The following is a 24,969-nucleotide window of genomic DNA, read 5'->3' as shown; positions in this document are numbered from 1 at the left end:
TTGTAGGACTTGATTAAGTCTCATTTGCCCCCCCCCCCCCCACCCCCCCACCACCAGTAGTGTCCGAGTGTAGTAACACTCGAGTGCCCATGCTCTGTGTAAATACTAATTCTCTATGACATCCCGCTTGGCAAAGACCACATCCTGTGGGCTAATGGCACTAACCAGGCCACAAAGGAACCACTCGAAGATGGACAAGGAGGAGCACGTTAGAGCTGGCCAGTGAAGGATAAGACCCGGGTAGCACTGACAGCCGAGGCTAAAGGGACTTAACGCCAAAGCATCAAACATGTCTCAGTCACATGTTTGTTACACAGAATGCACTCGTGGACCAACGAGGGCACTACTGAACAAACAGACAGGATGTGTGTGGATCAGCTGCACCAACTGAGTGAAGTAGCTACAGTATGGTTAAGCTAACTCCAGGATATCAGCCGATAGACGTGACATTTTGCTTGTTTTCTTCTTCTTGCGGTGAGACCACAGTTTCCTCTTCGTTAGAAACATTTCACTCTTCAGTGAGATTTTAAGACAGCGCTCAGTCTAGTGATAAAGTTGCAACACAGACTTATTTTGGCTCTAAAAGAGGACTCGGGCTCATGGGACCACCAGGGGATTCCTTGACCCCACCAAAGGGGTGCGACCTTTTGCAGTTCAACAGCCAGAGCATGGCAGAAACACTGCCAACCAAATGGAATATATACACTGTGTGTGTGTGTGTGTGTGTGTGTGTGTGTGTGTGTGTGTGTGTGTGTGTGTGTGTGTGTGTGTGTGTGTGTGTGTGTGTGTGTGTGTGTGTGTGTGTGTGTGTGTGTGTGTGTGTGTGTGTGTGTGTGTGTGTGTGTGTGTGTGTGTGTGACACAGTACAAGCCTAAGTGTTAATTTCACTCTGAGTTTACAAATGGGAGCTGTACTCTTTTTTTTACAGTGTATACAAAAGTCAGCCCAATTCTGGCCTATATCTTAGTTTAATATCATCATGAGGGGGGAAAGGGAAGAAAACATCAGCTGAGCAGTGGGAGACCTAATAGACACGTCAGCAAAATATACACACAATGGTTCAACATCCAGCTATGAAGTAACTACAACAAGCTCATGTAGGCAACCTTGTGTGGGAAGACATTGACAGCTAAACTGTGAACAGCCCATGAGGACCTAGATTATGGCGGTTGAATATATGCCTACCTTAGTTGACTGATTCGTGCAATGAAAAGTAATTGGTGTACACTAACTGGTGAGTAAAAGTCACAAGTAAGTAAGACAGCCCTTGAGCCCTATGAGCCTGTATGGGACATCAGAAAAACTGAGTAGGACATTAAAACAAAAATAAGTAATATGCATTACTTTGATTTATCAGTGGGATGAAGCTTCAAATAACCTATAACTTAAAGAATAAACGCTCTATGCATATCAGTTCACTAGTGTTCATCAGTGATCAGTCAGATAAAGGCCTTAGTCTTTGGATTCTTAAATCCATATCATTTGAATAACTGCACCCATTGTGTGCGCCTCTTTAATTTTTGAAAGACATAACATTTAAAATAAACACATTTGCACAATCATAGCAAATATTAACCCATAGCTGCCTTTCCAGATGGAGTCTTTATTATTCATCACAGGCCCGTAATAAAGGTGCATTTTACTGTAACCGCACCTTCAGCTTTGAGGTAATGACAACATCCTTTAAGCACTCGGCTACTGCAGTACCTCCGAACGACTCAAATATTCTCCTACTTCCCCCTGTGTCCATAATAAACCTCAAATCTGACCGTGTGGAACACTATAGCACTTGCATTTTTTTTTTACTCTAGAAGCCACGGCACGACAAAACGCGGCCATATTGATGATTTAACTCCCAATTTACCTTATTTCCGCAATGTGAATGGTGTGTCGTGATGATGCCCATCATTTCTGGATAACAAATACAGATCTTTCTACATTCTTGCTTTCTCCAAACGATCTCTCTCCAAAAAGCTGGTCGCCGAATAATAAGTGGCATATACTGGACAACTGGCCTTTAATACCAGGGGAAAATCACGCAGGTTGCGTTAAGACCGGAGGAGCAGCATCATCAGCATCAGATGAAGAGGATAATAAGTGGTCCAGGGCGAATAAGGAGGATATATTTCCTCCGTGATTCATCACTGCACTCTCTCACCTTTTGATGTATTGCTGTGTTACTGCTGTCCGGGCGATGAGAAGAAACGATCCACACCATCCATCATCATCATCATCACCACCACCATCAGCATTTCAAGTTCCTTTCCTGTTTCATTCGACTCGATCCTTGCAGAACTGCTGCGGTTGTTGTAGCGACATAGAAACGTACGAGCGCCCCGCTCTGCTCAGCAGCATCATCAACGACCCGACGGCAGAGGACAGCAAAGCAAAGCAGCAAGCAGACACGCGCACGGTACTGCCATGCGCAGGCACACGCGCGCGCACAAACACACACACACACACACACACACACACACACGCACGCACGCACGCACGCACGCACGCGCGGCTCTATGTTCCAGCGTTGCCAGATTTTGCGAGAGAAATAAGCAACCAGGTCTAGGAAAACAAGCCCAAAAGAAGCAACATGAGCTCTTTAAACCGCTCATAGCGTCGGGCTGTTTGAAAATAGCCGATCTACAAGATCTTCAAGATTGTAGAACGGCTATTGTCAAAAACTCTTGCAATAAAATGCGGAATATTTGGAATATTTTTCGAAACATTCTAACCACACAAATGCTCCTTGGCACATTTTCATGAAAATATTTGAGAACCACTGGTTTAAATAATGATTAAAAAAAATGTGGAAGCAAGAATAAATAAAGCAAGTACACTTTGGAAACAAGCCCAAAAAACCGCAACTACCAATTTTTACAAGCAACTTTACAGAAACAAAGCCCAAAGTCGCTTATAATAAGCCGACATGGCAACACTGCACTGAGGCTATGTACTAGTGTAGTAGATCCCACAGACCGAAGGGACTCTCTGGGTCGCGCTGTGATTGGTTATGTGGTTGTTACTAGGCAACCACTGTTTTTTTTGGTCAAAATTTACGGTTTAAACGCAGCCGCAGCCGCAGCCCAGCTGCCTGAAAATAAATACATAAATTCTTAAAATGGTTACTGGAGTTACTGTAAGTTACTGTCAATGATATCCACATAGTAGCCAATATGCTGTCACCTCTGAATGTTTAATACATCCATTATAATTGTGAAAAATTGTCCACTTTCCCTTTCTTTTAATACTTGCATCATTATGTGGTTGCCTGACAACTAACTAGCCAATCACTGAACAACGGCCCGTCCGACTATGGGATCCAAAACATAATTCACGCATCATGTGTGCACGCAAGGCGCACTACAACTGCTATGACGTCACTTCATTTCGCAGCAGTGGTTCTCAAACTTTTTCATGTCAAGTCAGTCAAGGTCCAGGACTCAAAATTAATATGTATTTGGCCGCGGAACCCCATCTGAAAATATTTTGTGCCAGGGACCCCCCACACAAGATTTATGTTTAAAATGTTTCAAAAATAGGCCTGCATTTTTCTTTCAAGATCTTTTGGAAAATTGCGGATCTACAAGCTCACAATGTGGACGATGCAATGTGTTGTGAGCTTGTAGATCTGCTATTTTCAAATAGCCGATGTGGGCCTATAGGGTTTAAGTGGCAAAACTGATTTTGATGTTATGTTAACACATTTTGCTGGGGACCTCCCATGGAACCCCCTCAAGAACCCCTGGGGGTCCCCAAACCCCACTTTGAGAACCACTGCATTATACTTTAGCATGAAAACCTAGGCTGTCTTTTTTTCTGAGCTAATCAGACTTAAATGATTCACACAGTCAAAATATTTACTTCGGTGTTATTTATTTATAATAGCCTATATCTTTCGATAAATTGTTTACAAGTGCTGATTACTATATTACATTCACCGCATTTTAACATGGAGACATTAGACGATGCAAAACAGCGATAATGACAGACAGACATTCACCCCTCATGACAAATGTGATAATTTAAAACATTTCTGATTGCCTGACACTTTTCCCAGTGAACTTGATGGTGTACTCCTCTAGATGTACACACACACACACACACACACACACACACACACACACACACACACACACACAGATAACTAAAAGTCAATGATGAAAGAAGAGAGACAAATGGGTAATCGCTTTCTCAACCCTCTCAAATATGTTAAGATGCAAGCTGCCCTGTGGGGTTGTGATTGTTTTTTTTTTCATTTTCATTTTTTTTACAGTGCAATCACAATTTTCATATCAGTAAATAAGCATTGTAATATTACAAAGACATTCAATCAAATTAGCCAAATTAGAAGGCAGGTGTTAATTAAAATGTAACACGTTTATACTACCAAATATCAGTTTTCATTTTCAAATGTCCATCCTCAGTATTGGGGGAACCAATAGGATTCTACAACTCCACCTTAAATGCATTTTCTAGCTGACATTATCCCTCATTAAGAAACTAATTTACTAGCTATTAAAATGGGTCTGGATAAATGCTTAAAATATACTGGTAAAACATACTTGTTTTCATTAGGACCGTTTCCCTAAATAAGCACATGATCACTACTGATTTCACATACTGTAGTTATTAAAGCAGCAGACAGTTTGAGGGCTACAAATATTAGATAATCTTCCCTCTGGAAAAATAAACAGATTCATTCAAAAAACCTGGGCCATAAATAATCAGAATACTGGGCAATTTAAGTTATAAAAGTAGTCTGTCCACTCTAAACAAAAATCACAGTATATTATTATAGTAAATACCCTGTTGATGTTTTTTCTTTTCTTAAATTAGCAAATAGATTTGTATATTAAAATATATTAATTAAAATATATTACTTTGATTAACTAGTCAAACATGAAAAACAAAATCGGATTATTTTGTCTGCTTAAGGTGACTTTGGCATATTACCGTTAAAATAATTGCTATAAAACGTAGGCCTAGGTTGGACCTCTGTGAGATTTCAAAATATTATTAATAATTCTTTGATTTGCCATCAGCAAGACACTCACTTCTGCCTTGCTGTGTCATATTGTACCGCCATGATCTTGTATAGCTTAACTGTGCAATAATTAATTGTTCCATGACATAGCTTTTGCCATTTGATCGAAAATGGTGTTTGCTGTTCTTCTCTTTTCCACTGTATAAATCCTTTTGTCATATAAGATGGATATGCTCAAGCAAGCTGTGCAACATTAAGAAAATTAAGGTCTAAATCTAGGCAAATCTGAGCAAATATTTACAGAGAAAATAAACAAACAAGCCCATGAGCGATTATCTTCATTTTCTTCCCTTCCCTCGAGTGTTCTTTTTTTTTCCATTTGTCATTTTCTACCGTTTGTAACGGATAACATTTACTCTAGCTTTACAAACAGATAACAGATGAGAGTATACAGTACACATCAGAGACAGCATATCTACAAGTGTAGGCTTTTTTTAGGAGGCAATATGCGCTCACACAGTAGAAACCGACTTTTTTTTCCTTTTTTAAATGTCTTTTACATTATATGTGAGTGTTAAGTGCTGTACATTATTACTATGGTATATGTAGGTGATTTTTCAAGTGCTCTCCCCTGTAACTGTTAGTAAAAACAAGGTGATGTGCAATCCTCATAACATATTTTTTTTATAAAGTATCATTAAAAATTATATATATTTTTAAATAATATCTCTTTTTAAAAGTATAGAATTTTCTAGTTCTGAAATCTGAGTGTGTTCAGTACTAAATATACAGTTTTATATAAAATAGTTACTTTAAAGTTGCACGTCCCTGCCACTTGTACATAGATACCAAATAGGAGGTACTGTACAACCAATGATTATCATTAACGCCCTTTTTTGTCTTTGAACAATCCCAACTTAGGCCCCACAATAAAAAGTGAGTCAGTCTAAAACACAACACAGTCATTATATTCTACAAAAATAGCAACATTCATTTTCCCTCCTCTTTTAAAAACTACAAACATATATAAAAAAATATAGCACACTAACCCTATCTGAGTGCAAAAAAATGCCAGATTTGACATTTGTCACATATCTGAAAGACTACCGATTTGCATCAAACTGATCAACATTACTACCAAAATTGCACAAAACAAACCACTTTTCTCAGCTGTTGGGGAACATAAGAACATCCAGTGTGAATTCCTGCTTTACTGATAGCAACCACATGCTGGTGTACGGCTACTGTCCCTTACGCCTGGTAACCGATGTTTATCAATCCTGAATGACGTATCTACTTTGTGCATGGATGCAATACAAACCAAATAGACCACAATAACCCGCTATTATTATTACTTTCCTATCATCGTACCACTAAACACGAGACACAAAGTTTAGAGGGGCCGATGCAGTCATCATGGCAGAAAGCTCCGCACCCCTTGCACATGATCATCGCCTTTAGCCGGCAGTAGCATTTAGATTGGACATCCTCCATGCCGGAGCCCTCCAAGAATGACTGTTCCGGTGATGGCTCACCCTGGTTACTGTGGTCTAACGAGTGACCGGCAGGTATGGTAGTAACAGTCACTGAGAAGGACATCACGCTCCCGTGAACACCACCGTCACTAGCCCCTGACAGTGAGGCAGAGGAGGCAGCGGTGCTGTGGTTCAAAGTGTGAGGTACTGACATGCTGATAGTGCCACCGTAGCACGGACCTACTGCAGGCTCCTGATTATCGAGCGTCCTCTGCGTTTGAAATACGGTCCGGCGCTGGTGACTGGGGTCCATTGCTATGTGGGGTGATACGAGATATGGCTCGGAATTCCCTTGATTACTATTGCTGGTTTCGAGGTGCCTCCGCTGGGACTGAGGAAAGGGACCGGCATCTTTGGCTCTCATACTGTCGCTGTTATCTGCACCGGCAGCACCATCCTCTGATACGCAGCCTACTGGCAGAGGTTCAGTCTTTACTCTAGAACACTGTGGAAAGCTTACCGCTTCATCTGACTTTGTTGCAGAGTATCCATGCTGCTCCATCTTTACCCCAGAAGGAGGAGACAGAAGTTTCCTGGCTGGCTCCTCATCCTTAGGTCCTCCCTCCTCTCCTTCTGCGTTTTCTCTCTTCAAGTTGGTCACAGTGGTGTTAGGGATGACAGACAGGTGCAACCTCCTGCTGCTCTCTGACCCTCGGCCATATGTAGACACATTGAGGAGGTAATGTCCCGTCATAGCAGGTCTAGCCAACCTCTTACGACCCAGAAAGCCGACAGAGAACCTAGGCCTGTCCTCGCGTTCCTCCACATGCCCCAGTTGGTTGACCATGTACTGGCTGGGCTGTGGAGGCGCAATGACTCCATAAGGCTGGCTCTGTTGGGCTTTCCTCTGCATCAGAGCCTGTAGTATCTGATCCTGGGTCTCCTTATCAGGCAGTTCTCTTTGATGTCGCACATAGTCTTGGAAAACCCCAGATCGTGCCGTTACTGAGGGCTGGTGAGAGACCTGCTTTTCAGATTTGTGGTCCCCTCCGGTGGTTGCATGTGATGTCTTTCCCTTATTGCCAGATGGTAAGCCTGTTACCTTGACCTCCATCTTAGGCAACGGCTTTGGAAGGATCTGTTCCAGGGGAACCTCTTTGCCCTGCAGTAGCTGAGTGACAAGTGGGTTATTTGCAGGGATACAGGAGCTGGACCTGATGGTTGATCCAGTGGATAAAGGGATATCTGGTCCCTTAACACCACACACAGAAAAGGTACCTGGTTGGACTGATGATGATTCTATAGCCTTTTGGACATTATGTAGCCCTACATTTAAAGGACCAAGCACTTGACCTTTCTGTTTTTCATCATCAGCCCTGCTGAAGGTAGAGGCTTGAGACTGAACCTGGTTTATCTGACCAAAGGAGTCAGATGAGTGGGAAGGAGGTGTGATGGTCTGATTGCTGTTGGTTGGTAACCGAGTGCATGACTCTAATGATGTTGGGCTGGGGCTCAGGGATGATTGTCCCTGCTCACTACTGCCTCCCCCTGGCCCAGGGCCTGGTACTGCACCTTTGCATCCGAACGTCCCAGCAGCTGCAGCCGCTGCTGCTCTCTGCGCTCGGGCAAGCTGAGCTTTGGCTTTGATGTCGGCGAGAGTACGGGCACCGGTGCGGCCAGGACTGCTGAGGGGGGTGGGGAGTGGCGTCCTTGGCGAGACTTGACTTGGCGACAATGGGACGGGAAGAATTCGTGACACTGGAATCTACAGTTGCGAAAAGAAAAATCCTTTTATGAGCACATATCAATGAGAGTCAACACATCAATCATACATGCATAATAACTCATTATAATAAGTTAATAAGGAATTTCGATTGACTAATATTTGTCTACCTTGAGTGGTGGAACTCTCTGGTTCGTTGTTGCAGTGGGTGTGGCAGGGCTTGGCATGGATGACGCTGAAGGAGACACAGAGGAAACCGAGGACACTGAAGAAACCGAGGACAACCGGGGCCTCTTCTCAGGGGTCAGTTCAATCTCCAAGTCACTAGAAGATTTCCTTTTCAGTGACTCTGCAGGGCCGGTGGCCACCAGGGTAATTGATGAAGACTCGTCACTCTCCTGCCGGTTAGGCTGATCCACAGATGCTGGCAGGTCTTCCTTTGACTCACAAGTGGCCGTTGGTGGCACGATTTTCTTCACGGGAGACTGAGGGAGATCCTCCTTCTCCTCTTTCACGTCCTCTTTGTGGTCCTTTTCGGGCGGAATGACTTCTTCTGCATCCACTTCGGCGGGTCGCTCCACAGCGAGTGCTGTCATTGCCGGTGCTGGCACTGGAACTTCGGCGGGTCTCTCCACAGCGAGTGCTGTCATTGCCGGTGCTGGCACTGGAACTTCGGCGGGTCTCTCCACAGCGAGTGCTGTCATTGCCGGTGCTGGCACTGGAACTTCGGCGGGTCTCTCCACAGCGAGTGCTGTCATTGCGGGTGCTGCCACTGGAACTTCGGCAGGTCTCTCCACAGCGAGTGCTGTCATTGCGGGTGCTGGCACTGGAACTTCGGCAGGTCTCTCCACAGCGAGTGCTTTCATTACGGGTGCTGGCACTGGAACTTCGGCAGGTCTCTCCACAGCGAGTGCTGTCATTACGGGTGCTGGCACTGGACCAGGTCCAGGTGCCACGGATCTGGACAGCCTTCGATCCCCAATGAGCTGAGATCGCCGTGTCTTCATGGGCTCCATAGTGGTGGGGGCCGACTCTTTCAGGGCAGGCTGTGGCTTTGGAGGCTCCTGTGATAGTGACGGTGCTGACTTCATGTCTCTACAAGAGGCAGCAGTAGACTGGCTCCTATCCTTCGTGTCCTTGGGATTCTCCAGTGCTTGAGCAGCAGGTCCTGTACGGTGGGCGGGAGACTGGGGCCTGGCAGGTTCTTGATTCAGATCAGCCTCTGTCAGCTGTTTATATTCCTCATAGCTGAGCCCAGAACTACACACCAGAGAAAGGGGAGAGGGAAGGAGTGTTAAAAGAGACAAAGGAAGACAAGTGGTATGTAAAAATGGTCGAGAAATTCTTATTATCATTGCATACATCAACAAATCACTGCTTTCTGTTCCAAGCAGGAACACAGTGACAGAAACAATTATCTGGAAAGCACAGCTTAACTCTCTCAGTGCCAAAAATATGTTCATACTGTGCCAGCAAAAAAATAATAATCTAAGTTAAAAAAAAGGGCTTAGGAAGCGAGATACAGCCTTTTTCAGTTATAAGTTAAACAAGGAGTGGATGGAGCTGCAAATCTTAAGATAATGATATCTTGGGTTCTGAACATTTAAAAAAATAATAATAATAAACTCTGGATTTTTTGTTCTTGGCACTGAGGGCATTCAGAAAAAACTCGGGATATCTCGTTGTGTGGCACTGAGAGAGTTAAAAGCGCCACTTTACTGGTGGAACATTTTCATTACATACATTTGTTTCTAAAACATTGGACATGTGTTAAATATGATTTTTAACTTTTATATTAAATGTATTTGTTCATGTTTTAGTATTAGCATTGTGGGCACATTTTCAGTTAAAGGGATTTGAGATGCTGTGATGCTCACTAATAAATAGTTATTGTATGAATTAGTTATGGTGCAAATATGTAAATAAAATTATGTCATTACACAGGAAATTGGTCAGTTTACCATTACAGAAAGTAACTCCAAGCCATTTGACAACAAGATCCATCAAACAGTATTTGTAGTTAAACAACCCTTGTACATAAACATAACTAGATATACTCGGGGACCACACAAGTATGTCGAGTAGTCGCTGTACCCGAGTAGTCGATGTACCCGTTGCTAGAGTACCCACTGCGGTATCCATTACCACAGTACAAATAATGTTAGATATTACAATCAATGTGTTATTTACGGTATGAATAGGCACTGGCCTACTTGGAATGATGCAAGCTGGGAACTCATGCCCCGCCTATTTATGTAATTCCTGTTGTACTTGTTGTCAGAGTACCCAGTGTGGTGCTGGTGCGTGATTTGGGAACGTACGGGACCGGTTGGCAAACCCCGCCCGACTGTCTCCACTGGCTGAATCACGCCTGCTTCAAAGGTACAAAGGTGGGCCTTGCTGTATGTTATGCCACACAGTTAGTGACAGGACACTGTTACTAAAAAAACACAATATAAAAGACAGCTTTTGTGCATTTGTGTAGTAGGAGAGGCGTTCTCACATGCCTTATTTTCCTGTACAGTTTGCGGTATGTACCGGTCAAATTTTTGGCGGAATAGTCGAGTACAGAACTTGCTACTCACGTGAGATATATGACAGTACAGACTACTGAGACTAGGCATTTGGTGATGAGAATTATCAATATAGCATCCATGGTCCATCCATCTGCAGGCTGGCAGACGGCTGTTACTTAATCCATTGAAATAAAGAAAAGGAACGGATGGTTTTCTGCTGAGGAAACAGCAATGAAAGCGACCAATTCCAGAATAATCATTATCTCAATATATTCTACATATCATCTATATTCTATAGGGTTAACAGAGCTGCTCCTGCAGTCTAAAATCTCCTCATTCCACCTTGGGGGGGGGGGGGGGGTTTTGCCAACCGGTCCCGTACGTTCCCAAATCACACGGTACTGGTACCCACTACAATATGAACTATCGAGCTACGATGATCCGTGATGTCGTCTATAACTGCTGACGCTGTGTTGATGACATACATGGACATAAATGGGAGACATACAAACACACAGACAGACAGATACAGAGATTTCGTGCATTGATTTGTAAAACTTGTCACTTCTATTGTGAACACTACCACTATTGATGACACGTGTCACGAAGCTCGGCCCATCTGTGAAGCCGATGGGTTGGGTTGACCAATCAGGGAAGCTGCCTACACCTCCCCCCACCCCGCCCCCCCAACCCCACCCCGCCCCCCCAAACAGAGAGATTAGGGGCGTCCTCCATAGACCCTCATACATACAAACATTCATGGATTTTTGGTTCTCGACAACCACAGGTCCGACCAAATGCAAGAATAGTGCAGATGGATGCTAGGCAAAAATGTAGGTGCGGTTATACTGTTTATTTCAGCCTGACTTTAATTGTTGGAGGTTCAATGCAGTTTCAACTTTTAATTTCTATTCATGCTAAAGAGTGACTTACTTTTCACCATAGTAGTTCTCAAAGAAGGTTTCTTTCCAGTGCTCCACTTTTTTCTCCTTTTCAATTTCTTGTCGCATTCTTAGCTGTAACTCTGGAGTGAACTCACCTGAAAAAACAAAGAGAAAATGTTTTACATTATACTTGATCTCTTTCCACATCCCCTATTTTGTGGGGTTCTTATAATGGACAATAATGGACTATAATGGACTCATGGGTGCAGTGACACTGACCCTCAGCCAGCCTCTCCTTCCATGACTGTGCAGCCGATGTGAAAAACTCGTTGTTCAGGGCAGAACTGGTGACCTTGAGAAGGCCCTCCATACATGCCTGGGGAGAAGGGGGGGTAGCCTGTATTAGGAGTGTGAGATGGTAAGCCATGTATTAACCATTAGAACCCTATCATCCCTATTCTGGGGCCTGGGCAGGTCATAATAGGCGAATATTCTGTGAAAATGGACGACCATTCAGCGAAAATAGAAGATCTACAAGCTCACACCGTGTCATGTTGTGAACCTGTAGATCAGCTAGTTTGGGAAGATATTTGGTGTAGAGGGAAAAAAGAAGGGGCTAAGTAAGTACAGACCCCTGCAGGACTATGGTCCAAATGACGCAATACATAGTGTCACCAGGTCTCCCTGGTATTCTCTCCGCATTCGGTGACAAGATTATTTAAAAGAGCAACAAGGCTGCATAAATGTTGGATCCACCTGCTGGTCGACCTCGGGTAGAAGTTTGAGCAGCCTCTGTTGACATTCTGTGGGCAGGACAGAGAAGGTATGCTTGTTGATGATCGCACGCAGGTTGGTGTTGACTAAGATGGAGTCTGGAGTTTCCACATCTATTTCACACTTGTTACGTTTCAGCTGCCCTGGAAAACAAAACAAGGAAGGGATATAAACCTTAACACAGGGGACTTCAACAAGGGGTCCGGGACCCCTAGGGGGTCCTCAGAGTTACTACAGGGTGTAGTTACAAATGTGATAGGAACTTTTTCTGTGGGGAACATTAGCTGAAAATAGCTGAACAACAGCTGAAAATTAGTAGATCAGCCATTTTTCTATGAAAAGGTTTAATCTGCAACATAGTGTTATACAATATGTTGTGGGGGTCCCTGCTTCATCTCTCTCTCAGCTAAGGGGTCCTTGGCCTTAAAAACGCTGAAGACCCCTGCCTTGAAACAATGTCGATATACGGTATTTTCGATTTATTGACACAAACCTTTCATGTTTGTGACATGACATGAGAAGACATGAGAAGACATGACATACATGTCTATCATACTGGAGAATTTAATATATAACTGCTTGACGTTTGTACTCACGTGCATTGAGACGACTAGACCTCGGGGCTATTTTCCTGGTTGCAGCCGTGTGGCATGGTTCTGTTTTGACAGAGGAAGAGGAACTGGAGGACGAGTTCTGAGGGCTGGCAGGACAGCGATCTGACTGTTTCAGTTCCCATAGTGATGCTGCCAATCATAAAAGTTATGCTGTTTTTTACAACGAAATTATGACTTTTTGTAGTAGGAGATCCTGTGCCACACTACATTGCCAAGCTAAACTAAATATGCTGGGTGTGCTGGCCTGGGGCTGGTTTAAACTGAAATATTTACCACTTACTAGTCTTTGTAGTAATGTTGTCAGTCATATCTTTGACCGTCTTCAGGAGTAGTCTGGGGCTGGAGGTAGTAGCCATTCCACCCTGCCTACGCTGGTTCCTCTGTTGCTGCTGCTTCAAGGCCTAAAACAAGCAAAAGAAAAAAAGACAATAAGGAAGGAACGAAAGCACAATGATAAGAAATGTTCAAAACAAGTCTGTGTGCCCTCCCTCCCCTTGCTGCAGCGACTCCATCAGTCTGTTGCTGTAAATAAGAATGTATTCTTACTAGTCTGCTCGCCTGCTTGAATAACAGTTTAAAATGGTGTTCCAATGAAATGTGTTGCATAACTTGATCACAAATTGTGATATAAAGATAACCAACAGATTCCAGAACAATTGATGACAAAAAAGGGGTGGGGCGGTGGGGGCATAATAAATCTCCACAATACCTCACATTTTAGCCAAACCTTCATCTTACTAGGGTTTCAGTAGCCTAATAAACCAAGGCAATTGGTCTTTAGCTGAACATTTCCACGGGAGTGCAGATGGAGTGAATTACAATCTGTGCAATCAAGTGAAATCTAATTACATGCAACACAAAAGGCATGAGGCAGCCAATAGGAAAATGTTGAAGGGGTGGATTATGAGAACATTAATAAAACCAGCAATAAGCATTTTTTCCCCTGACACCCCATTGTTTTTAAATAACCAGCACAAGATGTCTAAGTAACACACTGGGAATTGAGCATAACAAGCATAACGAGTGCCTGTGTGAAAACCTAGCACCAAAGTTGTGTGCTCAGGCATTTAGTGAAAATGTTAAAAAAAGAATGTTAAAAAAAAAAAACGTATTTTGATATTACAGATTAACAAGGATTAGAGGCAAAAGAACAACTAATATTAATTGTGGCATGTGTGCTATTCAAAACAATCCTTTTTCAGACCACTGAAGAAACCAACAGACTGCAAGATACTGTAATGGTGCTGCAACAGTGCCATGTTAGTAATTGCAGAAAACAAAGACATGTACCTGCTTCAGGGCTTTCTTGCTGTGTTTCTGAGAAGGAGAGATGAGCTTGCTGGCAGGGACAGAGGGTGACGAGCATCGAGGCTGTGGAGACGAGGGCTGCGACTGCAGCTTGGAGGGGACTAAGAAAACAAAAAGCGCAAAGTAGATGTTACAAAATACACTCCCTGAGGGAGCCATACTGACTTTTCACACAGCGCCATTGTTTTGATGAAAGTTAAAACCATTAAGATACACAAATAGGCATATGGCATTACTATTCTAGAATAACTGATTATCAAAATCAAAATGGCCTAAAAGCCTCGCGGCATAGATGGCTATTTCCTCATCTCTCACAGATGTGCAAAGTTTCCACATACCGTAGCAGAGCTGCTGGTGTCTTTTAGGTGGTTTTCTTAGCATTTGAACTCTTGGCTCTTTGCATAGATTATCTCACAAATAGAAAGAGTCAAGAGTCATCCTCCCACCCTGCATGTGCCAAGGTTATTTGCTCGCCAGTTTCTAACATGCATAATGAGGAAGTGGTCACGGGTCAAACTGAGAAAATACAGTTTCCTGTTTCAACACTCGCTCAAAATATTCAAGTGGCACGGAGCAGTAATGAGAGCCAATAACAGCGTTGCCTCAAATAAACAAAATGTATACATGGGCAAAAAGGTCTTCTACTGAAGCTGCTCTTGTTTATCAGGTGCAGTTACAGCAAGCTAAAGAAGTGGTCTGAAACCGTATGTACAGCAGACACAAGAAAAACAGAAGCCAAAGAACCTTGACTGTTATGTCATCGTGATGAATAACCACAAACTACTCTGTTGGCAATAAATAGATTACTTTTATTGAGACATAAAATATTATAGCTCTTTACATCAGTGTAAACTTACTAGTACCAACAAATCAAACAAACCATCTACGTGTCGTGAATGAATGTGTATGCCTATTGCCTATATCAGTGCCTGTCTGCCTGATATTGTATATCCCCAGTATAGCCAACCTGGGTCTTAATAACCATGTTTCCATTTTCTTATTTGGTTCTACAGTTCTGGAAGGGTAATAACAACTTGAACCCTATCATCCCTACTCTGGCCATGTCGTAATAGGCTAATATTCTGCAGAAATAGGAAAACATTATGCAAAACTAGCAGATCTACAAGATCACAACGCTTTTCATGAAGATATATGGTGTATATATGGTGAAACTTTTTCATGTCAAGGACCCCCAAATTGACACTTTCTTTCTTTCTTTTTCCTTTATTTATTCAGGGAAGTCCATTGAGAGCAAGCTCTCTTTTTCAAGGACGCCCTGATAACAACATACATGAAAACCTAGCACTTATTAGCCCACAGACCCCCATTTGAAAAGATATGCCAGGGACCCCCCCATAAGAGAAGATTTTTACAGCAGTGATTCTCAACCATTTTAATTTCAAGGACCCCCACTTTGACATGCACTAGGCTACAGACCCCCATTTAATGGCATTTCTATCTCTGGGACCCCAATTTATATTGTAAAATCAATGTTAATTTAAAGGGCCAGACCACTTTGGTAGAGGTTTGGGTTGTGTAGTTACCTTGCCATGATGTTACTCATGGACAAGAAATCCAAAATAATTGCTCCATTGATTAGAAATGGATCATTCTAAATATGCTCCTCATTGACTTACATTGTACACTGAAACAGCTCTCAAAGTCACTCTTTTAGCATGTAAACAAACACAAACAAAGTTGATTCAGACAGTCTAGAGCATCACCAAACCCAGTACTATTTGTTTTTTTAATAAAAATGTTAGCTTCCTGTTAATTTCGCAAGACTGGATCCACGGATCCGGATCTTCAAATAGTAAAATCAACAGGAAGTTGACATTTTTATATAATAAAAAAAAACATTGCTGGGTTTGGTGATGCTCTATATTGTCTGAATCAGCTTTGTTTGTGTTCGTTTACGGGCTAAAAGAGTGACTCTGACGGTGCGTTTTAACAGCGGGCGATTCAGGATAGTATTCTCCGGCAGTGCATTATGTCTATGAGAGCCGGCAACTACTGGCGATAGCTGGGCGAAGAGGCGAAGTGGGCGGGGGGACGATGTTGATCTGAAAAGATGGATTTTATTTATCTTTTGGACTATGTCGTCCGGAGATCGTCCGGAGAGTCGCCCGCTGTTAAAATGTACTGTTAGAGCTGCTTCACTGTACAATGTAAGTCAATGAGGACTGGAGCATTCATTTTTCCCATAGAGATTTCCAAAAATATTTATATCAATTATTTTAAGCCTAGAATCAAGCCATCCAGGATCCTGGTGATTCATGACCATAAAACGTTTGATTCTGTGATTATTATTTTTTTGAAAACCACAAAACAAAGGGTATTTATTAAATATAGTATAATATAATTAAATATTCAAAAAAGTTTTTGCACAGAATCAAATGTTTTATGGTCATGATTCGCCAGGATCCTGGATGGCTTGATTCTAGGCTTAAATTAATTGATATAAATATTTTTGGAAATCTCTATGGGAAAAATGAATGGAGTCTGGAACGATGGAACCAGAAAATGTCCGCCACTGCTATGGCCTATAAGCTTTTAATAGTAATCTAGCTGGAATGACCAATGGTCTATCCTCTCTCCACAACTACCATTATGGTGTCATTAGGCAAGGTCCCCCCTATTGAACTTCCCAAGTGGGAATGTGTGAGACTATGTGAGCGTTAAGGATGTTGCAGGTGCACTCAGGATAGTCACCCTATCCTGGTAAAATAAAGAAATGCAACCAAAACTGTTCTAGGAAAGGAAAATAAAACATACCAAACCTGAATACTGAATACCAAATATCCTGAATACTTGAGTAATGAGTCACACTGGTCAAACACAGCAGGGGGTATATATTGAGGTAGCACACACAGTATTATTTCATTGGTATTTTCTATAATAGCATTGGGAAAATAAATAATATATATATATATCACACAGCAAGACAGACACGAATCTGAGGTGAAATCTACTACCAAAATCTGCTGCTACTTTTTGAAATCCATGATGGACTTACCTACATAAAGACTAATGCAGCTATAATACATGGTGAGTGATCATTCACTCACCAATGAGTCATGGAACATGTAAAGTATACATTCTGAATTTCTTAGCAAATATGCACAGTACCTCTCCGCCTCCACCTTCCCCTTCTGCCCTCTGGTGCATTGGAATTGCTGTTGTATTCTGTGCTTCGGGAATCAGAGAGATTGTCGCTGCTGTCTTCAGAGCCTTCTTCGGACAGCTCTTTGGCCACATCCGAGACGTCCGTCTGCATAACATGCATATATTAATTACCTTTTAGTTACAGGTACAACTGTGTGTGTGTGTGTGTGTGTGTGTGTGTGTGTGTGTGTGTGTGTGTGTGTGTGTGTGTGTGTGTGTGTGTGTGTGTGTGTGTGTGTGTGTGTGTGTGTGTGTGTGTGTGTGTGTGTGTGTGTGTGTGTGTGTGCTGTAATGACCATGAACATACACCCTATTAGGATTGTTTTCCCACCAGTCACTTTTAAGAGCACTACCATTTTATTATTTCTTTATTATTATTTTTGGAGGGCTGCCAAAGTGGCTGGTACAGTAGGCAAACTGAACAGCCACAGACTAAATGTACATCCTGTTGGCTGGTGTTTTATTCTGCTTGTGGAGAATTTACTTCTGTTTACACTGTACATCAAGTCAACTTCCTAGTATATGCAAATGTATCTGCCAATAAAGGAGTTTCTGATTCTGATTCAAAGCTATCTTATTGTCAGGCTAACCTTCAAGATGTAGACTCCCATTCGGCCAGGAACTTTGTAGAATAATCCCTCCTCACCACGGGAGTTTGTGTGTAGCATTGCATTGAGACATGCCAATGGGGAGGTTCCACTAGATCATAAAAGAGAAATGCAAATTAAACATCTGTTTCACCGTTAAGAAAGACGGCTGCGAGGGTGCTGTAAAGGAAAGAAAACCTGTTCTGGTATCTGGGTGGGAAAAGCTATCATGCATTAAGAGGGAAAACATCACTTCAACTCAAATTCATATCAGTGTCACTGGAAGGCATTTGAATGTTTGCTATATAAAGAATCAAATGCATAAACTTGGTTGATCTAAGCAGTACAACAATCTGAAATTCATTAATTAAGCCTAATTTATGCATTGGCAAAAACGTCATGTGACCTGTAGCTTGACAATAATTATGTATTTTTAACTTTTTCAGTTAAAAAGTATTTTTTTAACTGAAAAGTCATTTCATGTCATGTCGCATGGCACTTTTTCACTTAAGCATAAATTAAGCGTTAGACTGCCATGACATACTGTAAAACTGTTGCATAAAAAGCTAATACAATTTCGATTTTCAGCCTGAACAGTTTCCATAGGAAAATAAACACACAAAACGTTTCTCCCCAAGAGAGACAACTATTGTGTTAATATTTTGTTATTGTGAACAATATTTCTTCATGACTGATAAACACAATTGCTGCTGCTAATTCACTGTTCACTAGCAGGGTGCTTACAGATGTAGTTGGCTAAAATTTGCCTGATTATTTGTCCCACTAAAACTATATACCATAACATTTCTTTGGAAAAAACACGTTTTGAACTAGGGTTTTTATTCCGTAAATTTAAATTTCTTTTTTTTTTCATTAAAGGCATACTAGGTAACGTTTTCAACAAAACTAAAGTTAAATTGTATATCTTTTGTGAGTGGCAAAAGTTTCACAACACCCACTCCATGAATTTCACCCCCGGAAGCCTTTTATTTATATATTTTCTATTGAACGTGGACGGTGGGGACTTTCCCGGGAAAATGACGTTCCTGGCCAACGTCATGACGTCGTGGCCGACGTCCTGGCCGAACACCGCAACAGTTTCCTGTTTGGCCAGGAACTACCGCGCTAATAACAAAAAGGAACCTCACGCTGATTTTAAGAGAATGTAGGATTGGAAGATCGAAAAAGAATAGAAAAAGAAAGCACAGCTCATGGTAACTATTAACTAATGCTCCAATGGCTAAGAGAAACGATCCGTAGATAGTATAAAACAATTAAAAGATCGCTTTTTAAAACGCTTCCGGCTTCCGGTGAAAACGAATGGAATTCTGGGTAATCGAGGACTACGGAAATTGTATGCAGTGACGGTAGTGACCAGCAGAGGTTGCTAAAAATCGTTATTTGTGATTCTGCATTGTACAACTTTAACTAAAGGTCCATAAGACGATGCAAATTTTAATTGCTTCTGGGTAGAAACCAATTTATTTTTATGCAACAGCTGAATTCAGATGTGTCTGTTTAGCAAATCTGAATAAAGGTTGGGCTTACAGGTCTAGTTACACAACGAAACAAAACTGAACGAAAGACATGTTATTGTTAATAACATGCACAAGGTAAGACAAAACAAAATGGCATTGCAGTGAGTTGGTTAACGGGTAAAGTTGGTGGGCAGGTGGGGGGTGGGGTCTAGCTTTTTTCTTACCTTCTGGATGAGAACAGTGACAATGAAACAAAAAGAAATGATAGAATTAGAATTTGAGTGAAATAATCACCACTATGCAAACAAGTTGAAGGAAATTACACGACGTGAGCATCAATAAACGAAGGAGAAAGACGCACTGCTTCTTATGACGCTATGGACCCAGCATGAACAACATTTGCCATGATAAGACTGATACTGCCAGAAATAAAGGAATTAGAATGACTATTTACCTAATTTCTTTAAGCCTTTCTCTTTGGATGACCTGCAGGATCTCTTTATGGCTCATGGGCGTGTTTGGATACTTCTCCAAAACCTGAAAGAAATGAAACATACAGTTTTTAAGGACCTCAAAATTACAATGATGCAAATGCTGTTTGACTATGCTGTGCAGCATAAACTAATGTAATTGGTTTAATAAACTATAATTCTAAATAATACACCTTTATGGAGTAGTAGCTACAGTAGCTATCAAAATTTCCTTTAAATATGCCTTGGGTTAGCCTATGGGTTGCAACAAAGTCAACATGACAACAGTTTTCAAAATCTGAGGATTTTGTTAAGTTATAAGAGTGGCATTAAAGTGGCACAATGTAACTTTTTTTTTAATTAATTAATAACATGTAATTTTGTCCAATCTGTATGGTAGAGTATGTTAATACAATATAACTTATACAATTGGGGTGGTTGTATTTTGTCTCCCTGCTCTTCTATTGAGACATTTAGAGGGTGTCAAAAGTCATGTCTCACCTAGACACAGGATCTGACAATTTTGACCTGATGATCAAGATTCAATTTATCCCCTGAACAAGCAGGCAGGCTCTATTAGCTCAATGGTAAAAAATGTCAGCACTAGCGCAGTAAACCGGATTCAAATCTGGGGTAGAAGAGGAAATTTACATAGTGCAGCTTTACCTAATTTTGACAGCTTGGGCTGGAGCTGGGGAATCCACAGAAATCTAATCTTTGCGTTAACAGCAGTTTGAAATAACATCTGTGGTAACGAATTCCCTTGCCTCTGGCATAATTGCACAATAGTGAAAATGCCCACAATAACAAAGACACATGCATACAGACTTCAGTATGAATGAAGGTGTGCTTTTCTACTGTTATAGCATGAACTTGACCCCCAAGTGGACATGTTCAGTACTTTGCAGTAAATTATTCTGGTGATGGAAAGTACTGAATCTAGGCAAATGCTTTTGGTATTTGGGAGGGATCCTCCTGGACTTGTCGTACGATGGTGTCGCTCGCCAACAAGAGCCGAAAAAATTAGGTTTGAACGCTAACAACGCTTATAGATCCGACCTAGGTCCAGGTCGGATCTATAAGCTCCCAAGTCCCAACAGATAGCATTGCATTATGAACTTGTAGATCTGATATTTTCGCCCGAATGTCCTCCTATTTTTTTTAGCTCATATATTTAGGCAGCTATCTGCATACAAGTTAACTTTGTCTGTAAGAAAACAGTCATCCAACCCAAGTGTATTGATGTGAACAGAACAACCCCAGAGGAGTGGTTCTCAAAGTGGATTCCAGGGACTCTCTGGGTTCCTTTAGGGGGGCTGACAGTATACAAATGGAACCAAATGGTTCCATTTGTATACCTTCAGAGTTAAGGGGAGACCTTGAAATGTAAAAGTTTGAGAACCACTGCCCTAGGTAAACAATAATCCACTGTTCAGTGTTTTTAATCACAAAAGCAACATTGTTACGTTAATTTATGTGATTTAGCACTACTACACTTGCAAGACTGTAATTACTTTAGTCCTATGGCAAGTATTGGTTATATCTCCCTACGTTCGCATGTTAGAGATTAGCTAGGTCAGCCAGAACGAGCCATAGTAGTACAGTAGCTATGTGGACTGCTAAGTGGCTAGCAGCGTTGCCATGTCCGCTTATTATAAGCAACTTTGGGCTTGTTTTTCTGTCAAGTGGCATGTCAATATTGGTAGATGTGGGTTGCGGTTTATTGGGCTTGTTTCTAAAGTGTAGTTACTTATTTGGGCTTGTTTCCTAATGTTGTTTAAACCAGTGTTTCTCAAACATTTTCAAGTCAAGGACCCCCAAATTAATATGCATTTGTCTGCGGGCCCCCATCTGAAAACATTTTATGCCAGGGACCAACATACAAGATTTGTGTTGTTAAAGGGAAACTAGGTCACTTTTCTGTTCTGTGTGTGTACACACACACACTCCCCCCTCCCTCCTGCATTAATTGATTAGAGAGAGCACTAACGAGCAGCACAGAACGAGTTTGACACTTTTATGGCACAATCAATCAAATCAGTGCACAACCCCTTTGAAGTTCAAAGGGATCAATTAAGAGCTCCGGCTGAGCTCCCCCCTCCCCCACAGACAGAGGCGTCCCTGCAACTTCAAGGGATGAATGTCAACATAAACAGTGGAACAAAACCAAAATACAGCCAGAGGGATATGTGTCTTTCTGCAAGGAAACACATCTGCTATTTTGAAAATAGCAGATCTACAAAGCTTTTCAAACAGCCAATGTATGTGTTTAAAGGGCGAAGGGCTCGCTTTTTTAGGGCTTCTTTTCATAGACCTGGTTGCTTGTTTCTCTCCCAAAACCTGGCAACACTGGTTGCTAGCACAGCTAGCTTAACTAGGGCGAAACACTTTGACATGTTTTGACTATTAAGGAGAGTTTACTTTAGCTAACTTCACAATGTATGAGACATTTCTGTCACTGACTGTCTAGACACGACACACACGGGTTTGGGTGCACATACAACAAGAAAACACTGGTCTGAAACCAAGTACACATCTTCAAGGCTGGATAGTGGATACAACAACAGACATTAGCTTGTTTTTTTTTTTTTATAAAGCTTAATAATATGTACGTCGAACGAGCGTCGTGTCTCGCGACAAAAATGACGCGGGTCGCGTCTACTACACTTTTTTTTCTCCCCCCCCCAGTTGAATCATTTTTGTCGAGCGACGAACAGCCGTGACCGTGGAACCAACGTCCAAACGTGGATCCCCGTCCACACACACAGGCCGCGGACGCAGAGTTCAAACCTAATTTTATTCCTACTACGTCGTCGTACGATGGTGTCGCTCGCCGACAAGAGCCGATCGGCAAGCTCACGCCGACGCCTGAGCTTGCCGATCGGCTCTTGTCGCTTGTCGGCGAGCGACACCATCGTACGACAAGTCCAGCTCATGAACTCATAAACACACTTGCACAAGTGGGATCAGAGCTGCAAGGAAAACAACCACAAACACACGGGCGGATTAGTAAAAAAAGAACTGTATGGATTGGATACCGTCTTGGCTGCTTCTGCCCACGTCCTCCCCTTCTTTTTCTTCTGCCTCTCCCTCATCGTCGCCGTCTTGCGCGGATCGGCGTTTAGTGTTGAACGTGTCTGTCTGTGTTTCTGTTGAAATGTTGCTTTAGTTACCGCGTAAGCTCCTCTCCCCGTCTGCCATGTTGGACTTTACTGTAAAGAGTGTGTCATGTGACTCCGAGAGAGACGTCATCTTACTGTATGGCTGCTGTCATTTCAAAGTCCTCCTGAGTTTTCTCATGTACCGTATGCCTATGCAATGTGCATGATCATAACATCGCGAAAATTGTAATCACACAGGACGACCATCAACAACTATGACTTGGTAATTACGTAGTAATTAATAATAATAATAATAATAATAATAATAATGAAGAGTCATATTCCATTCTTCAATGTTTATTCTGATGTGTAAGCAAATGGATTTTGCACAATTTCACAACCTTAAGAAAAATAAGGCAGCTAATCAAGAAAGCATCACAATTTTATTCACAAAATGTTTTGCTCATACATGATACAACCTAGCAACAGGGAGAGGCAGAAGCAACAATGAACAACCCATCATACAATTGATAACCTATGGGCTAACTAGGGTTCACCATAATTTGGGGACAGTCTTCCCCCTACATTTGAACTTGCACACAATTTCCAATTTTGGGCATCATGACAATGTAATTATTCGAAAGACCTCTTATGTTAACCTATTGTCAGCAGTACAGTGATTAGGCTACGCTACATCATTGCTATATTGAGAAAAGTAAAGTAGATCAGTAAATCCATCATTAAGGATTTGAAGACCCCCACCACCCAAAATACTTGTATCTGGTTGTGCAATAATGTAGTGCTTTTGAATTATCGCAAAGTTTTATTATTATTTGGGTTGTGCTATTCCTAGAGGACACTGTAGGGCAAGAATACACAGTCACACTGTAAAATCCTGAGTGTTGATTAATTTAACTCTGAGTTACAGTTATTAAAGCTGCAATCTGGAGCTTATCTTAAAGAATACAACGACAACTACTGGTTGACACGTTGCCCAGCCTGAAGCTCGTAAGCCCAATATCTCCCCAGGCCAAGCAAGGTTTCCCTCTTGCACTAGCGGTATGTTTGTTTTCCTATGTGTAGTGAAGTGCAGTGAGCTGGGATTGAACCCGAGGCTCCCACTCGCCAGTCCGACGTGTTACCAGTCATGCCAATAGGGCTGAGCCCGATTGGCAGGTCTTTTGCACGCCGGTTCTGGCTACTATGACTGTGGGGGCTACAATCACCCCCCCGTTCTTTGGAGCGCGTCCTCGCGCTTCACACTTCACGCCGCGGACCACCGTACACGACGTCCGTCATGTCCCTCACGCGAGGATATTACGCTCCTCGTCCTGCCGACTACGCCAGATTGTAGTGAAGTGCAGTGAGCTGGGATTGAACCCGAGGCTCCCACTCGCCAGTCCGACGTGTTACCAGTCATGCCAATAGGGCTGAGCCCGATTGGCAGGTCTTTTGCACGCCGGTTCTGGCTACTATGACTGTGGGGGCTACATATGCAAGAAAGCTGGGTTCTTGGGTGTTACAATTGCAATTACCTCTCTCCACCGGGAAAGAACATAAAACGAATGGATTGTACAACACTGAGGATTTGACTGTGCATCTGGTAGGGTTAGTTACAATAGCTCCACTGATCACTATGTTCTTCTGACAAACTTCTAAGCATTCTAGTGTTAAAGCGTATACCCAAATGAAAGATGAAACGCTGATTTCTCCTGCGACACCAGATACATGCTTACTGAATCCCATATCTTCACAAATTACTTTAAAATCAATAAAAAAAAGTACTGGACATTGAATCACTTATTTTATCCCTTTGGCTAATCAAGAACCACAAGCAGCACTTAAAAACAGAGGCTAGCTGTGTGTATGCAAACTTAAGAGCATTCACACATG

General features: G+C 42.1%; 2 protein-coding genes across 9 annotated transcripts in view; both read right to left on the bottom strand.

Annotated features, from left to right (window-relative positions):
* Positions 1-2,322, bottom strand: part of dtnbb (dystrobrevin, beta b) — a 38,474-nt gene extending 36,152 nt beyond the window's left edge. For 4 of the 6 annotated variants that reach the window (XM_080413713.1, XM_080413717.1, XM_080413716.1 and 1 more), the window contains exon 1: positions 2,162-2,322. The gene's annotated coding sequence lies outside the window, so the exon portion shown is untranslated. Of the gene's footprint in view, positions 1-1,864; positions 1,927-2,158 lie in introns of those variants that run through there. The other 2 variants (XM_080413714.1, XM_080413715.1) reach the window with 2 other exon arrangements.
* A 1,531-nt stretch (positions 2,323-3,853) lies between these two features.
* asxl2 (ASXL transcriptional regulator 2) lies at positions 3,854-23,182 on the bottom strand. Of its 3 annotated transcripts, none has more exons than XM_080413309.1 (12): positions 23,014-23,182; positions 19,960-20,042; positions 18,031-18,139; positions 17,405-17,546; positions 14,258-14,376; positions 13,248-13,368; positions 12,950-13,096; positions 12,336-12,496; positions 11,859-11,976; positions 11,629-11,734; positions 8,350-9,439; positions 3,854-8,221 (listed from the first exon to the last, which is right to left on the bottom strand). In XM_080413309.1, the coding sequence occupies exons 1-12, from the start codon at positions 23,068-23,070 to the stop codon at positions 6,344-6,346; spliced, it is 4,131 nt and encodes a 1,376-aa protein (XP_080269435.1). In that variant the 5' UTR covers positions 23,071-23,182; the 3' UTR covers positions 3,854-6,343. The 3 variants fall into 3 exon arrangements, with proteins under 3 accessions (XP_080269435.1, XP_080269436.1, XP_080269437.1); XM_080413310.1 differs by having other exon boundaries at positions 11,859-11,955; XM_080413311.1 differs by lacking the exons at positions 17,405-17,546; positions 18,031-18,139; positions 19,960-20,042; positions 23,014-23,182 and adding an exon at positions 14,614-14,751.
* Between the last annotated feature and the right edge of the window lie 1,787 nt (positions 23,183-24,969).

This window comes from Gymnoscopelus braueri (genome assembly GCF_963280865.1).
Source record: "Gymnoscopelus braueri genome assembly, chromosome: 19".
Classification (NCBI taxonomy): Eukaryota; Metazoa; Chordata; class Actinopteri; order Myctophiformes; family Myctophidae; genus Gymnoscopelus; species Gymnoscopelus braueri.
The sequence above is the reverse complement of the archived record's forward strand: the minus strand, read 5'-3'. Positions and strand labels throughout refer to the sequence as shown.

Bases quoted from the DNA above. Each gene is read 5' to 3' on its own strand.
- asxl2 (XM_080413309.1), bottom strand. From the start codon at position 23,070: ATGAGGGAGAGGCAGAAGAAAAAGAAGGGGAGGACGTGGGCAGAAGCA. The intron at 13,097-13,247 runs GTAAGTGGTAAA...TATGATTGGCAG, and splicing joins CAACATTACTACAAAGACTA to CATCACTATGGGAACTGAAA. The intron at 11,977-12,335 runs GTGGATCCAACA...CTCCTAATACAG, and splicing joins TACCCGAGGTCGACCAGCAG to GCTACCCCCCCTTCTCCCCA.